Source organism: Sorex fumeus, unplaced genomic scaffold (genome assembly GCF_029834395.1).
Source record: "Sorex fumeus unplaced genomic scaffold, SorFum_2.1 ptg000205l, whole genome shotgun sequence".
NCBI classification, from domain to species: domain Eukaryota; kingdom Metazoa; phylum Chordata; class Mammalia; order Eulipotyphla; family Soricidae; genus Sorex; species Sorex fumeus.
The window spans coordinates 1,511,770-1,526,223 of record NW_026606262.1 but is presented as its reverse complement, the minus strand read 5'-3'; the positions used below and the strand labels follow the sequence as shown (position 1 = coordinate 1,526,223).

At 55.1% G+C, this 14,454-nt stretch overlaps 1 protein-coding gene across 1 annotated transcript in view; it reads left to right on the top strand.

The window, feature by feature from the left end:
- LOC130017598 (adenylate cyclase type 1) overlaps positions 1-4,416 on the top strand; it is a gene marked incomplete at its 5' end in the record, with an annotated part of 56,491 nt that extends 52,075 nt beyond the window's left edge. Inside the window, 3 exons of the mRNA XM_056108288.1 lie at positions 2,328-2,442; positions 2,932-3,056; positions 4,111-4,416. Coding sequence (XP_055964263.1) covers positions 2,328-2,442; positions 2,932-3,056; positions 4,111-4,398 — 528 coding nt within the window. The remainder of the gene's footprint in view (positions 1-2,327; positions 2,443-2,931; positions 3,057-4,110) is intronic.
- Positions 4,417-14,454: the final 10,038 nt, after the last annotated feature.

The window sequence follows — 14,454 nt, the reverse complement described above, 5'->3', positions numbered from 1 at the left end:
AGGCAATCTTGAATTCGGGGGTAATTTTCTTAGATACAACAAAACGTGGTAATTTTGACCCAATCTTAGAATTCTACTACAGCTATAAAGAAAAGACAGTGAATTCACAGACTTGAATAGTTTTGCTAACCCACCTACCTGTTACAGTACTTGTAACCAGATTTGTAGCCAAATACTCACATATTTATAAGAATTCTTAAAACTTGAAACTCTTTTTTTAAAAGAAGTTTCATTGGATCACGGTGAGATGCAGTTACAAACTTGCATGACTGTGTTTCAAACGGTGCTGAGACCCATCCCTCCACCAGTGCACATTTCCCACCACCATTGTTCCCAGTGTCCCACCCACCACCCCCACCTTTGTGGCAGGTACCATCTTTCTTACTCTCTCTCATTTTGGGCATTATAATTTGCAATACAGATACTAAGAGGTCATCGTGTTTGGTCCTTGGTCTACTTTCAGCACACATCTCCCAACCTGGGCGATCCCTCCAATCATCATTTACTTAGTGGCTCCTTCTCCATCCCAACTGCCTTTTCCCCCAGCACGTGGGGTCAGCTTGAAACTCCTTTTAACCCTAGTAAAAAGGGATATTTAAAAAAAAATCTGAACAGACATCTCACAGAGAAGACATACAGGGTGACAAATATGTATGAGAAATAATTCTCTACAGCATATGTCACTGGGACATGCAAATTCAAGCAGTGAGATACCCCTACACACCGATTAGAATAGTCAAGACCTAGAGAGAGTGTCATTGAGCAGTGCTGAGAATGGGGAGCCATGGAAATCTCATCCACGGTAGGGGGCTTGCGAGTGGGGCAGTCACCATTGTGCTTACCCGAAGGAGTGAAAAAATGTATCTCCATACAAAAACCTTTACACAGCTTTATTCATGATTACCAAAATCTGGAACCAACCAAGATGTCCTCCCATAGGTGAGTGGCTGTATCGAGTAGTACGTGTAGATGATTGATTATGACTGAGAGCTAAAGCAAATGAGTGTGGCCTGAGTGATAATACAGCAGGGAGGACACTTGCCTTGCACATGGCTTTCGCGGGTTCAGTCCCCAGCACCACTTCAGGTCTGTTGAGAACCACCAGGAGTGATCCCTGAATACCGCCGGGGGTGGCCCAAACAACACCCCCCCAACACCACCACACATACACACACACACACACACACACACACACACACAAACCATTAACAAATGAAAAATAAAAACTAGTAATTTTTAAAATGAAAACCTCTGGGCTGAGACTTACTTTATTTAAACAAAGGTTTCATCTAAGGGAAAGTTAGGACTGTCAAGTAATTTTTTAAAAGTCCAACTCCATTGTTCATTCCTAGCATTTTAAGACAGCATCACTCTTTCTGTATAGAAGTTAGTTCCCAAAGGAATAGAAGAACCACAAATGCATATTACTGAATGAAAGAAGTGGTTCTGAAAGGTTATGTGGTGTGTGGTTATAACTATCTGATACTCTGGTAAAGGTAAAAATGGAGACAATAAAGGATCAGTGGCTGAGAGGTTAGAGAGAGGCGAGTAGAAACTGGGAGACTTGGGTGAACTGTGAAACTGTTGCATATACAATTGTGAATGTAGAAACTTGACTGTCAAACCCCTTATGATGTTCCACATAGAATGCTCCTGATGTGAACTGTAAACTTCAGCACTGCACTGCACTGCACTGTTCATCGATTTGCTCGAGCGGGCCCAGTAATGTCTCCATTGTGAGACTTGTTATTGTGTTTGGCATACAAGCTATACGTCATGGGTAGCTTGCCAGGCTCTGCCGTGCGAGCAAGATACTCTCGGTAGCTTGCCAGGCTCTCTGAGAGGGGCAGAGGAATAAAACCCTGGTCAGCCAGGCCGGCTGCGTGCAAGGCAAACACCCTATCGCTGTGCTATCGCTCCAGCCTGAAAACTTCAGCAGATAATAATATTTCACTGTGGCTTCACTGATAGCACAGCTGTGCCAGACCCTGATGCAGGTGTCAGTGAGTGCGGAGCTGTCTGAGCACTTGGTAGGGCTCTCGTGTGGGAATTCTCCTCTCAGCTTTCCAGCTTCCCTCCAAATCTATTCTGAAAATGATGTTAGTTTTTTTTTTAAGTAATATAGCCCTAAAAATTAGAAACGTCAATCAGAAAAAGAGAAAAATGTACAGTTGTCATTGTACACAAAAATAAGGTTCTTTTAGGAAGATGAGATGGCAGGAAACAGTGAGTGCTGTGGAAGGAGGACCAGGACACCCCGGGCTGCTGTGGCCCCCCCCCCCCCCCCGTGTGTCCCTGTGCTCCCGTGACAGCAGCTCTCCCCACAGGTGAAGAAGTGCATCTCCTCCCACCTCAGCACCCTGGCCGACTTCGCCATCGAGATGTTCGACGTGCTGGATGAGATCAACTATCAGTCCTACAACGACTTCGTGCTGCGTGTCGGTGTGTCCCGGGTGGGATTCAGAGGGAGTCGCAGGAGGCGGGTGGCCCTCCGTGGCATGCAGACGCCCAGCACGTGCTCTGATCCTGAAGCGCCCGTGGGGGCCCTGGAGGTGGGGGGACCTACACTGGCCCTTTCGGCACGACCAGGCCTGTCAGCTCCAGAGCCACGTCAGGAGAAGCGGCCGGAGGGCTGACTGGGGGCTCTGGCTTTGTCCCCTCTGGTGGTCTCACCCTGCAACCAGGGGGAACTGCTGTCTGTCTGGGCAGTGGCTGCAGCCAGCAGGCTCGCCCTCGTCCCACAGACGCAGGGCTCAGCCTGGCTGCAGCCACAGGCAGTAGGACTGTCCCAGGTGTCTCTCACGGGAGTAGGGGGCGGTATGGGGGCCCAGCCAGCGGAGGCTGGACTGCCTCTCTCAGTGTTGGGTTCCCCCGGCACACTGCAGTGCCCCCCCCTCCAGCCCACCCAGCTGTGCTGTTGGTGTTTTCCAGGCATCAATGTGGGCCCTGTGGTGGCTGGAGTGATCGGTGCGCGGAGACCCCAGTATGATATTTGGGGGAACACGGTCAACGTGGCCAGTCGGATGGACAGCACCGGGGTCCAGGGCAGAATCCAGGTCAGTGCACTTGGTCTCCTGAGGCAGAAGAGGCAGCGCCTGGCAGAGGCAGGATGGGCCCCTGAGCAGCCAGAGGACTGCTGGACTTGAGGCTGGGTTTGCTGTTTGCTTCTCAGGCAGCCCTGGGTGGGGTGGGGGGGTGCCAGGGTCGAGTTGGGGAGCCCCTGAGTGGTGGGAAGGAAGTGATGTGTTTTAGGGGCTAAGGGCAGGGTCCTGGCCAGGATGCAGGAAGGCCACTGGCAGGTGAAGGTTCAGTATCACATTCCCAGCCACAAGGTCTGGACAGGTCCCCAGGTACTCCGGGGGGCACTGGTGAAAGCGACATACATGGGGGCTGCTACGGGCCCACTGTCAGACAGGAAGGAAACAGGGTGAGCAACGCAGAGACCCACGGGTGTAGAAAATGCTCCCCACGAGTCATTGGCATGCGGGCTTCGGTCTCATTCTTGGGCTTCTTCAGAACATGCCAGAAGCTGAGCTAGCTCAAGCTGGTAGTGATCTAGGTAGCCAGCGCAGGAGAGAGGCTGGCCGCAGCCGGGCTGTGCAGGGGCCGAGGGACGCACTTGAGAGTAGCCTGGGACTCTTCGCGACTCCAGTGCATGGGTGGTGCGGGGTTCTGAGGGTTGGGGGGTGCCCAGCCCTGCCTCCCGACAAGCCCTGGGCTGATCACCCTGAAGCACCAGTCGCAGATGCTCCACAGAGGAGCGGGTTGAGGCTGGCTCCCGCGTGCCCCCTTCCTGCTGTGCTTGTCCAGCCCGGTTTGTTCCTCCCTGAACACTGGGTCTGCTGTGTGCCTGGAGGCCAGGCCACAGTCCAGGCATCTGCCAGGACCCGGGCTGGGACGACACGGAGGGTACAGCTTGATGCCCCTCCAGCCTCCCTCATGCTCCCAGAACCCCTTGTTCTGCTCTCCCTGGCGGGGTGGGTGCGGCCTGCCCAGCGAAGCAGGAGGAGCAGTGGTCCAGGTCCTTCCAGGGTGGGGTGGGCGCCTGCCACTAGGGCCCCGCGCCCCGCCCGCCTCCGCAGTTGAGTGACGGCCCTCTCCTCCTATCAGGTGACAGAGGAGGTCCACCGGCTGCTGCGCCAGGGCGTGTACCACTTCGTGTGCCGGGGCAAGGTCAGCGTCAAGGGCAAGGGCGAGATGCTGACCTACTTTCTGGAAGGCAGGACCGACGGCGGCCCCCAGGCCCGCGCCCAGGCCCTGGGCCGCAAGCTGTGTCCCTACCGCCGAGCCGGCCTCCCGGGAAGACTGGCCGCGCTGGGGGCTCTGCAGGGTGCAGGGCTGAGTCCCGGGCCCCCCGCCCAACACCCGCCCCCCGGAGCACCGGGGAAGGAGGCTTAGCCCAACCGGCGCTGGCCACTGAGCACAGCCTGGTGGCCCGGCTGGACGCCCCGCGGGGACCGACTGTGCTGGCAGAGCAGGCGGGGACAGTGTCCAGGCGAGCCACCGGGCTGACCTGGGAGGGGAGACCAGCCCCACAGCCCCCAGGCTCTCCTGGGCTCACGCTGTCGCAGCCTTCCCTGGGGCCCAGTCAGCGGCGGTCAGAGTCGGGCTGTGGGACTATGACTGGCAGAGCAGAGCCTGGTCAGCCGGCCATTTCCTCAGGCCCACCGCCTTGAGTGCCTGTTCATGGAACCACGGCTCCTGGGGGCTGAGTGGGAGCTGCCCCCGCCACAACCAGGGCCCCTGGAAGTGGGTTTCTGAGTTTACGGTTGTGATTGGGTATCCCTGCATGAGTGGCTGATCCCCATCCTGGGCATCTCTGGGGCCCTCCCGCCTTTCCGCACTCCCCAAGGATGAGCGGTCAGTGTCTCGGAGGGCCAGGGGGGATGGATGGGCAGGGACGGGCCACATGGGGACACTGCATCTCCTGGGACGGGAGGTCAGAGTCCCCGGCTTCTGCCTGGGGCTGCAGACCTGCTGCCCTTAAGCAACTTTTCCAGGACTATGGCCTCCAGGCTGCCCTCTGGCTCCTTCTCTCCCGGGTGTGCCACACTCGGAGGTCACTCTCTGAGAGTTGCGGGCAGTAGGGACTGGGCATAGCTGGCAGCTCTGCAGGCGGCCAGCCTTAATTGCCCATTGGGGTGGAAGAGGCCGGGGCGGGCAGGTGCCTCCCCTCACCATACCCTGCACTCACTGTCAGAGTGGAGGACGCTGATACCAAATCCCCTTAGAGGCAAGGGAAACTGAGTCACCTCAGGAGGCCCGCCCCAGAGTCTGTGCAGTTCCACGACCCGGGGTGTGGGGCAGGCTGGGTGGGTCCCGGGGATTGTGCAGGGAGCCGAGGCCCCCCCCCACATTTGCAGACCCCACTTCAGCATCAGCCCAAGCGTGCGGAGCAGCCCGTGCGCCCGCCTCTGGATGGAAGCCAGCGGAACCATCCCTCAGGTCCACGGGCCCACGGCCCCACGCAGGGCAGCCACCAAGTGCGTGGCCCCTGCCGTGGCCGCAGGGGAAGCCATCTGGCACTCGACTGTTTCAGACTCCGGGATCGCCTTCCGTGAGGGGCAGCATCCCCGCCATCATCAGCAGTTCCGGACCCCGCCCTCCCCCACTGCGCACAGAAGCCGTTTTCCGCCGTGATTCCACTCTGGGGGCTTGGGGACCTTTTCGTGTGTGACAAGCCTTATTTCCTGTGATCTCGTCCAGTAGTCCCGTGCTCACGTTCGGGCCGCTCAGGCGGGAGTCCGGCTCAGCTTTGGCCATGGCGCCACCCGGCCCTGCCCGGCCCCCTCCCTTGAATGCACATGCGAGCCGTGCACGTGATGTTTCTGCAGCCTCACACCCCTGCTTGACGACGCTTTGACCCTTGACCCTTGGAATGATCCCCTCGAGCCCTCTGGGACCCTTGCATGCCTCTGAAAGCTGTGCTCAGTAGAATAGGATGCAGCCCCAAATTTCAAACCCTCCATGCACCCTGGCAGCCCCATCCTGTGGTGTCTGTCCCGCCATCTGTCTGCTCCCCTCCCTACCCCAGCCTGGTGCCTGCCCAAGTCTCTCAGACTCCACAGCCCCCAGGACTCAGCAGGCACCTTCTCTAACCAGAAGCAATAACTGACTCCAAACTGCAGAGAGGAGCGGGTCTGAAGCCTCCTCTTAACGCCCAGATAAGCCATGCGTCTAGTTTGCCCAAATGCGAGTGTCCCGGGGTTCTCACACTCTCAAGGGGTGCAGCACACCCTGCCACCCGATCCCGGGGCCTCCCATGTCAGCCTTCGTGCCCGAGGAAGATGTGTGGTCTCTATCATGGCCACACTGGCTGTCCAGCGTGTGAGGTGCCCACTGCGGTCCCAGGTGGGGACATTTGAGTCTTCTGGTCAGTCTGTTTGAAATGCAGGCCTAGGCCGCTGTGGACACTGGGTCTGTCCAGGTTCCACCAGCCCTCAGACTCACCCTACAGCGCAGCCAACAGGGACACCTTTGAGCATCTCAGAGCTGTGGCCAAGTCCCATCTCAACCTGCCACTGACAAAGAAGGGCCCCCACTTCCTTCTCGTCACCCCCCGCCGTGCGATCCTGCCCCAGTCCCTGGGTGACCTGCCCTTCTGCACACCTCTCTCTGTGCTCCCAGTGCAGGGACACGGCCCTCTCTCCCCCAGACTGGCCCTAAGGCAGCTTAGAAAGTGGGTGAGCTTGTGGGAGAGTGGGTCTGGCCGAGGCACAAGCAGGAGGAACCATGCGAGCGAGGGGCCCTGGGTGGTGCATCCCGGGGCAGCCCCTGAATGACTGGTGAAGCTGGAGCTCCCCCATGGGCCCACCCTTTCAGTGAAAGGGCAGGGGCCAGCCCCTGCTCCTGGAGGCCAGCACACTGACAGTGTCGATGGAATTAGCAGTGCTCCAGCCTGCACAGAGGCTGGGGTGCGGTGGTGTCCCCAGGTCCAGACCCCCTCTCCAGCTGTAGTTTGATTTCAGAGTCGAGAGTCTGGCCCGTGGGCCCCTTTTTTCGGGAGCCCAGATTCCTTAGCAAGGAGATACTGAAAAGTGAGACCTTCCTCCGGGCTATCTTGGGTTTGATTTACCCTCCTGGCTTCTGAGTCCCAGGGAAGTTTTAAGTCAGAACCAGGAGTCAGCTGGAGTGATGGGGGGAAGGCCCAGAGGCCAGTGGCAGAACTAGGGACCCTCAGCCAGTTAGAGTTTGGCCTCAATCCATTATCCTGGTCTCAGCCCACCGGAATTTGAGAGCGTTTCCAAGCGGGCATCCCCTGGGGTGCTCAGGGCTCATGGTGTCCACAGCTGCCTGCCAGTCTCATCCTCGCTGCATCCTCGGTCTGGTGGGCAGAGACCAGGTGCCCGACAGAGGGGTCTGGAGGGCCCCAGGTGGGGGTCAAAGGCAGAGACCTTCGGGAAAGCTCAGCACAGCCTAGGATGATCCTTCAGCTTGTCTCCAAAGTTCCCAGAACCCTCAGCTCTGCTGTGCTGTGAGAAGGGTCCCCGCTCAGACGCCTGCTAGACCCTAGCCTAGGGCTGGAGCCTGACCTTGAACCCCCTCGGAGGGCTGGGGGCTGGAATAAGCATGTGCCGGCAGGCCCACGATTGCTTTGGGAGAACTTGGGAAGTTTTCTTGAGCCCTAGAGCCAGGTCCTGAAACTGAGGACTTGACCCTCTGGACACCCCACTAGGACAGTCACCGCCGGGCTCAGCTTAGCCCACCCTGAAACGACAGCCCGATGGCACTTCTTCACATAGGGCGAGCCCAGCTTCAGTTCTCAGTCAGAAATCATGCCAACGTGTGGACAGTCACGTTTGAGATTCCTTCTCTTACTTCCTGTTAGAGCCATCTAATGCCATTGTTCCGTTCCTGGCCTGGGGTAGGTGGCCAGTGTTCCTTCTTAGAGGATGTGCCGGGACATCTGCCGAGAAGTCCAGCGAAGGTGAGAGGGATGGAAGCACGTGGTAGAGTCTTGGCAGTCTCGGAGGGCATGAGGCGGCCCTTCCTGGCGGGACTGACTCCCGCCAGAGCGGGCAGCCACCTTCGTGGGGTTGGTCTCCACGAGGGTGTGCGGGCACTCAGTGGGATCGTGTTTAGACAGTGGCTCTCCCAGATGTGCACTCCAAGGCCTTGTGGGCGTCCGCACGTGTCTGTGCGCCACGTGTCCTGAGCCCCGCGGCTGGGGGCAGCTGGCCCCTCCCCCACAGTCAGGATCTGTTCTTGCCTCCCACCAGCAACCCCCAGATAACCCTGGGCCCTGGGCCCAAAGCACAAATCTCAGGAGAACACAGCCATGTCTGGGAGCCTGAGGAACCCCACGCTGCGCCTTGCACAGTCTGAGCGTCAGCCCAGGAGAGGCGGAAGAGTCGCCTTCCTTCCTGTTCCAGCTCTGGACACCCAGGCCCTGTATCCCCGGGATCTCTTGCTGTGGAATCTTAGATTCTATTTGAATTTGGAAACGTGGCGTGTGCAAAGTGGGTCAATATGCTGATTGGCCATGTGTCCCTGAATCCAAGCGGAGTTGGGACCCTGGGCCTCGCAGAGCCCAGCACCTTCAACACCCTCCCCAGCACCCCCTCCCTGGTGTCCTGTGTTTGCACGCCGATTTGCACAAGTGAAGAAAAATGTCAAGAAAAATGTCAATGTCCATTACTGGTAGACTTTTCTCTCAGTTAAGGCAAACCCAGGGCCGTTCCTGGATTTTCTTGGTTACTGCTGTAAACTCCGAGGCCCTTCTGTGTCCCACTAGCTGTCCCTTGTGCCCCTACTTGGAATGCAGAGGGGGTGGACGTAGGTGACCGCCTCCCACTAATAGAGTTCCCTGAGGGCGCTTTTCTAGGCATGGAAACGAGACGATATTTGAATGACAACAGCGTCAGTGTCACCGGGTAACTTGTAGATTTGTAACACTCCATACGGGTCTATTTTTACGTCAACTGAACACTGTGGCGTACCTTCCAGTCTTCCAAGATTGTTAAACTGAGACATGTAATGAAACAATTTGTCCTATTTTTATTTTTAAAAATGGACTGAAATGTTATATGTGAATGTACATTTCTTAATTGCAACTTTTCTACTGAGTGTTTGCACTATACTTTCTGGAATCTTATTTAACAAAATAAAGGGGGAAACTTGCTTGACTGAACTCAGGGGTGATTTTAATCACAAAGCCCACGTTTGTGTGAGATTTCAACACTCCTGCCAGATTCATGTCTCCAGCCACTGTTCTAGGGGACAGTGCAGTGTCCTGTGTACATTTCCCGCGGGTGTTGACCCTGCTGGCCTTCCTCCAGCTCTGCTGTGACCTTGTCAAGAGGAAGCCCATGTGTAGGACCAGTAGATGGACAAACTCAGCTTTTGCTCCTACACAAGATAATTCAAGAAAATAATTTGGGAGAGAAAGAGGAGAAAAGAGGAGGAAAGAGAAGGAGAAGAGGAGAGAGGGAGGAAGGGGAAGGGAAAGAATTGGAATATTGATTTTCTCTCACAAATAGTGTCTCTTTGTCAAGTTTGTTCTGGGTCGTACCCTTTAGGTTGATCTGAGTACCACCCTGTCTCAGACCCATGTGGGAAGTTTCTGAAGTTCTGGATCTCCTGAGCCAGTGGGGCAGGGGTGCAGCCGAGGCCACTGTGAAGCGAAGCCTAGAGCTCGGGGGGTGGCAGTGAGAAGTCGGTGGTGTCTGGCTGCAATTTAGGAAAACCCCATCCCAGCAACACTCAGTGCAGCATCATTTATCATAGCAGATTGTGCCCCATGAATCCCGAGTCCATGGACCCTGCCTGCCCCCAGCCGTGACCCTTCTGGACGAACGTGTTAAGCTTTGTGACCGACCCGCTCCTCCCAAAACCTTGGTCCCAGAAGTCTGTGGGGTGGCATGGAGAGGTGCTAGGGAGAAGCAAGTTCTCCATGAACAGATTCAGTAGCAGGAACTTGTGTTGAGTCTCCTGACTAGAAATCTGAAAGCATAGTGTTACAGGATTGGTTTCTTCTGAGAGCTTTTTGGTTTTTTGGCCACACTATCAGTGTTCGGGGTCACTCCTGACTCTAAGCTATGAATCACTCCTAGCAGGCTCGGGACCATATAGGATGCCCGGGATCGAACCAGGGTCAGCTGCATGCAAGGCAAGTGCTCTGCCCACTCTGCTATGACCCCAGTCCCTCTTTTGTGGTCTTGCAGGCCCTTCAGCTCCTGCCTCTTCCCAGTGCTGGTGACACTGAGCTGTGGTCTTAGCTCAACTGCAGTTTACAGCATCCCATAGGTTTCACCTTGCTGCCCATCATCGGTTCACCATCCACCTCCTCTCCGGATCCTGCCCCCGTCTCTGTGAAGGTTCTTCTTCCCAGGAGACCTGCTCAGGACAGAGCCACACCCTCAGATCCCGTGCCGGAGCCCATCTCCTTAGTGCAGGCATACTGAAGGGATCCTTGGGGGGAGAGGATGCCGAGAGGGCAGAACCACCACATGGGTCAGGCGCCTCTTAGGAAGAGCCACAGAGTTTGATCTCGTCCCCCAATGCCTCTGCGAGGATGCAGGAGACCATCTGCAGGTCATGAAGGACATCCTCTCCGGGACCCAGGCCAGCCAGAGTCCTCTGAGGTTGTGAGAAGTCAACTTTGTGTGGCCAGTCAGCACAGTCATATTCTGAGGATCCAGGTGACAAACCTCTTGGGGCCACAAGAGCCCATGACAGCGGCCTTTGCAGAAACCTGGGTCCTAGGAAGAGTCTAGAAAAGACTGGAGAGAGACTACAAGGGGTCCAAAGTATTTGCCTTGGACATGGCTGGCCTGTTTTCATTCCAACACCCTGTATGGTCCCTGAACCCCACCAGGAGCTAATCCCTGAGCACAGAGTCAGAAATAAACCCTGAGCACCAACGGGCCTGGCTCAAAACAAGACCCAAATAATGTAGTGTGGTGGCTGAGTGGACTCTGGGGGATATTTTGGTAATGACATTCAGAAGTGAGCAATGAATTCATGCAGTGGTGTGTGTGTGTGTGTGTGTGTGTGTGTGTGTGTGGGGGGGGGGGGGGGGTGTGGAGAGGTATCAGGAAAGGGCCAGGATGATTCTTCCTTCCCTTCTTTGTTTGGGCCCCCCAAGCAACCCCCCTAGTCAGCTCCAGATGGGCCCGGTGGCCAAGGTGCATAGGCTGGATGGGCCTCTGTGATCTCCCCTGCTGCCCTGCCTTTCTTGGGTAAATGGGTCTTTGTAATCTTAGTCCTCTGGGGTTGTCTCAGTCTCTGTCCCACAAGAACCTTCTAGAAAGAGCACGGGAGGCTTCTGCATCCTCTGTCTCTCCATGCTCCAACTCTAGCATTGTCCCTAATCCCCCACGCGTGGCCTTGTCCTGGGCCTCCCACTCTATCCAGCAGAAGCTTCTGTTTGCCCCGCTGGTGCTGGCTGCATCCTGAGCATCCCGGTCCCCCTCCTTCCTGCCACTCCTCATTCTCTTAGGCAGACACTCCTGGGGGCACCTTAGCATCATCTCATCCTGACAAGCTCCTCTGGGCATGCCTTAGAAGATGGCTAGTCTGGAGCTCTGGGACACAGACAAGTGTATGTTTGGGGTTTTCTTGTTTCATGGGGGCCAGCCTCTATGGTGCTCAGGGCTGACTCCTGGTTCTGCACTCAGACTTATGTGGTGCCAGGGGTCGAATCCCGTTTGGGGCTCCATGCAGGGCCAGTGCCCTACCAGCTGCCCTAGCTCTCCATCCCCTAGTGTTAACTTTTGAAAGAGATTTTGTTTCTCCTTTCTGAGACATAATTTTTGATTTTGTCTCTGTCATGTTCATGCTTACTGAAATCATTTTATGATACCTCTAAGTCAAGGCCAACATGGCCGACCCGAGTTCGATTCCTCCGCCCCTCTCGGAGAGCCCGGCAAGCTACCGAGAGATTTGATATGCCAGACACAGTAACAACAAAGTCTCCAATGGAGACGTTACTGGGCCCGCTCGAGCAAATCGACGATCAACGGGAGGGCCTAAGTCAAGCCTAATGTCCATCTTGTTGGGTACTGGTTTATCATTTCTTATTCATGCTCAGAAATTCCTGATTATTTGGAGATTTCTGGGTTGGTTTTATTTGGGGCCCATACCAAGCAGTACTCAGGGATCAGTCCTGGAAGAACTTGGGAGACTATGTGAGGTGTCAGGGGTCTAACCCGGGTCAGCCATGTTCAAGGTGAATGCCTTCCTTGTTGTATGCTCTCTTTCCAGCCCCAGGGAACACATCCACGTGTCGCCTGGAAGCTTCCCCACATCACTCCCTGCATGCTTGCCTATTGTCTGCCTCCTGCCCCCACAGTCCTGGGACTTACTGCTTCAGCTGCAGTCAGGGTGGCTTCACAGCTAGACAGGCCACAGCCAAGACACCCCCCACTGCCTTATCTTACCTCCCTGGGGCCAGGCTGTCTGCAACATCCTGAGAGACTTTTCTGGTCTGATGTTTCCTTCAGTCAGGCCAGCCTGGTACCTGTGTAAACGGCTGCCAGCTACACTTTTCTTGATGTCTCACGACTCGGTGCTGCCTGGACCTGCCCAGACCTCAACCCCGCAATGCCGCTGCTCTCCCGAGAGCCTTTCCTCTAGGCTGGACCACCGAGAGTGGACAGGACGGAAGCCACAAGTGTGTTCTATTGGCCTAAATATCTCCGCATCAGTGGCAGTGGAGAGATCACTCACAGGCTGACCACTTGAGACAGATTCACCCAGAATGTTACAATGGGCAGCTCAAGAACCAGCCCAGACGGGTCCGTGTGCAGAGCCTCAGTCCCTTGGAGAGGCACTGCCCATCAGGGCCAAGGCGAGCCACAGTCTTTGCTCACACAGAAACCAGCTCACGGCAGAGGCAAACAAATTCCAAAATGGACTCAGGCATACGTTTATTATAAACAAAAGAGAAAATCAATGTTATCAAGTTAGATGCATTTTATTAAACAAATTTTTCAAAGCTGGCCCAAGTGGTGAGATCGGCAGGGAGCCTTTGTGGTTAAAACCAAACTAACTGAAAGACAGTGCACATGTCTGCATGGGAGTGCAGCTTCTGGTGGGGGAGCTGGTCCTGAGCTCTGCATGGCTCGCAGCCTGAGTGGCCAGTTGTCCTGAGCAAGTGTCCCGGACCCCAGCATGGACAGCATACAGAGTCTGGGAAAATGCCACTCACAGATCAGAGACCTTCCACCTCCTCAAAGCAGAGTCACAGTGAGCAGCAGCGAGTAGTTATGCTCATCCAGCAAAGAGCAGGAAAAGGAACCATGTGTTGCCAGGCACCTCAGGGCAGGCATCTGCAGGTGGGCAGGAGAGTCGCAGGACAGCAGCCATGGGAGGGCTGATCATTCCTTCTGGATGGTGAGCTCGTGCCGGCTGGCCTCCTCGATGTCTTGGAGCAGGCGCCCTTCCCACTGCTGCACCTGCAAAGCCTGTGGGGAGACAGCACTGAGCCCCGCAGCCTGTGGGGGGCCCGGGGGCCCATCAGGGCCTTTCCCTGACCCCTGGCACTGCCCAGCCGGGGAGCCTCTCCCCACCTGGAACAAAGACCCCCAAACAGAGCAACACCCTTAAGAGGCCAAGTGTCCATGTGGAGTGAAGGAGCTGGACCCTGGGAGAGGCCATGGGGGGGGGGGGGGGCTCTGGCCATGCTGGGCATCGGCCAGGCCTGAGTCTGTCTGAACCAGCACGGTCTTTGTTGCACGGGCAGCGCCTGGGTGCGGCCACTCTTGAATCCATAGGTCACTTTAGAATAACGTTTACGCTTTCCATCATGAGCACAGGATGAGGTTTTATTTTTGCTTTGGGGGGTTTTTTGGGGGGTGGCATTTTTCTACTTTTAGTAATGTCTAACACTTCTCAGTGTAGTCTTTTATATCCTTTGTTACTTTTGTTCGCTAAAGTGTATGCCATCATTTTGCCTAAAGTTGGAAGCCATATTTCACATTTTTAACTCTTGCAAATGCTTGGCATATAAGGATATTTTAATTCCTTATATTTCTTAAGGATCCTTATCTAAACATAAAATTACTCTTTCATAGGATTTTATTTTCAGGCCACATGGTGTTGGTCAGGGCTTCCTCCTGGCCTCAGGGATCGTCTGCAGTGTGGAGGCAGGAACCAGGCCACTGAGGCCCGACAAGCACCTCGGTCCTCACTCTTCCTCCATCCCCTTTTAGAGTTTGTATTAAAAAAATGAAAAAACATGCATTCTTTTATGCTAGATAACAATTTCAGTCTAATGCAAAAAATAAAACCTGACAGAAAAATACAAAGGATAAAGGTATTTTCCACCATATACACATTAGCTTGGGGAAGAATTACATTAAAGAACTCAAGACCGTTACACAAATCAATTTGGTCTTAGGAAATGCAAACTGTTGTTTTCTGATGGAAATCTAGGTGAAAGGATAGAAAAAACAGATGAAGCCTTTCTACATGTCATCCTTGTGTGAATCATTAGCTCCTGAGATTCCAAAA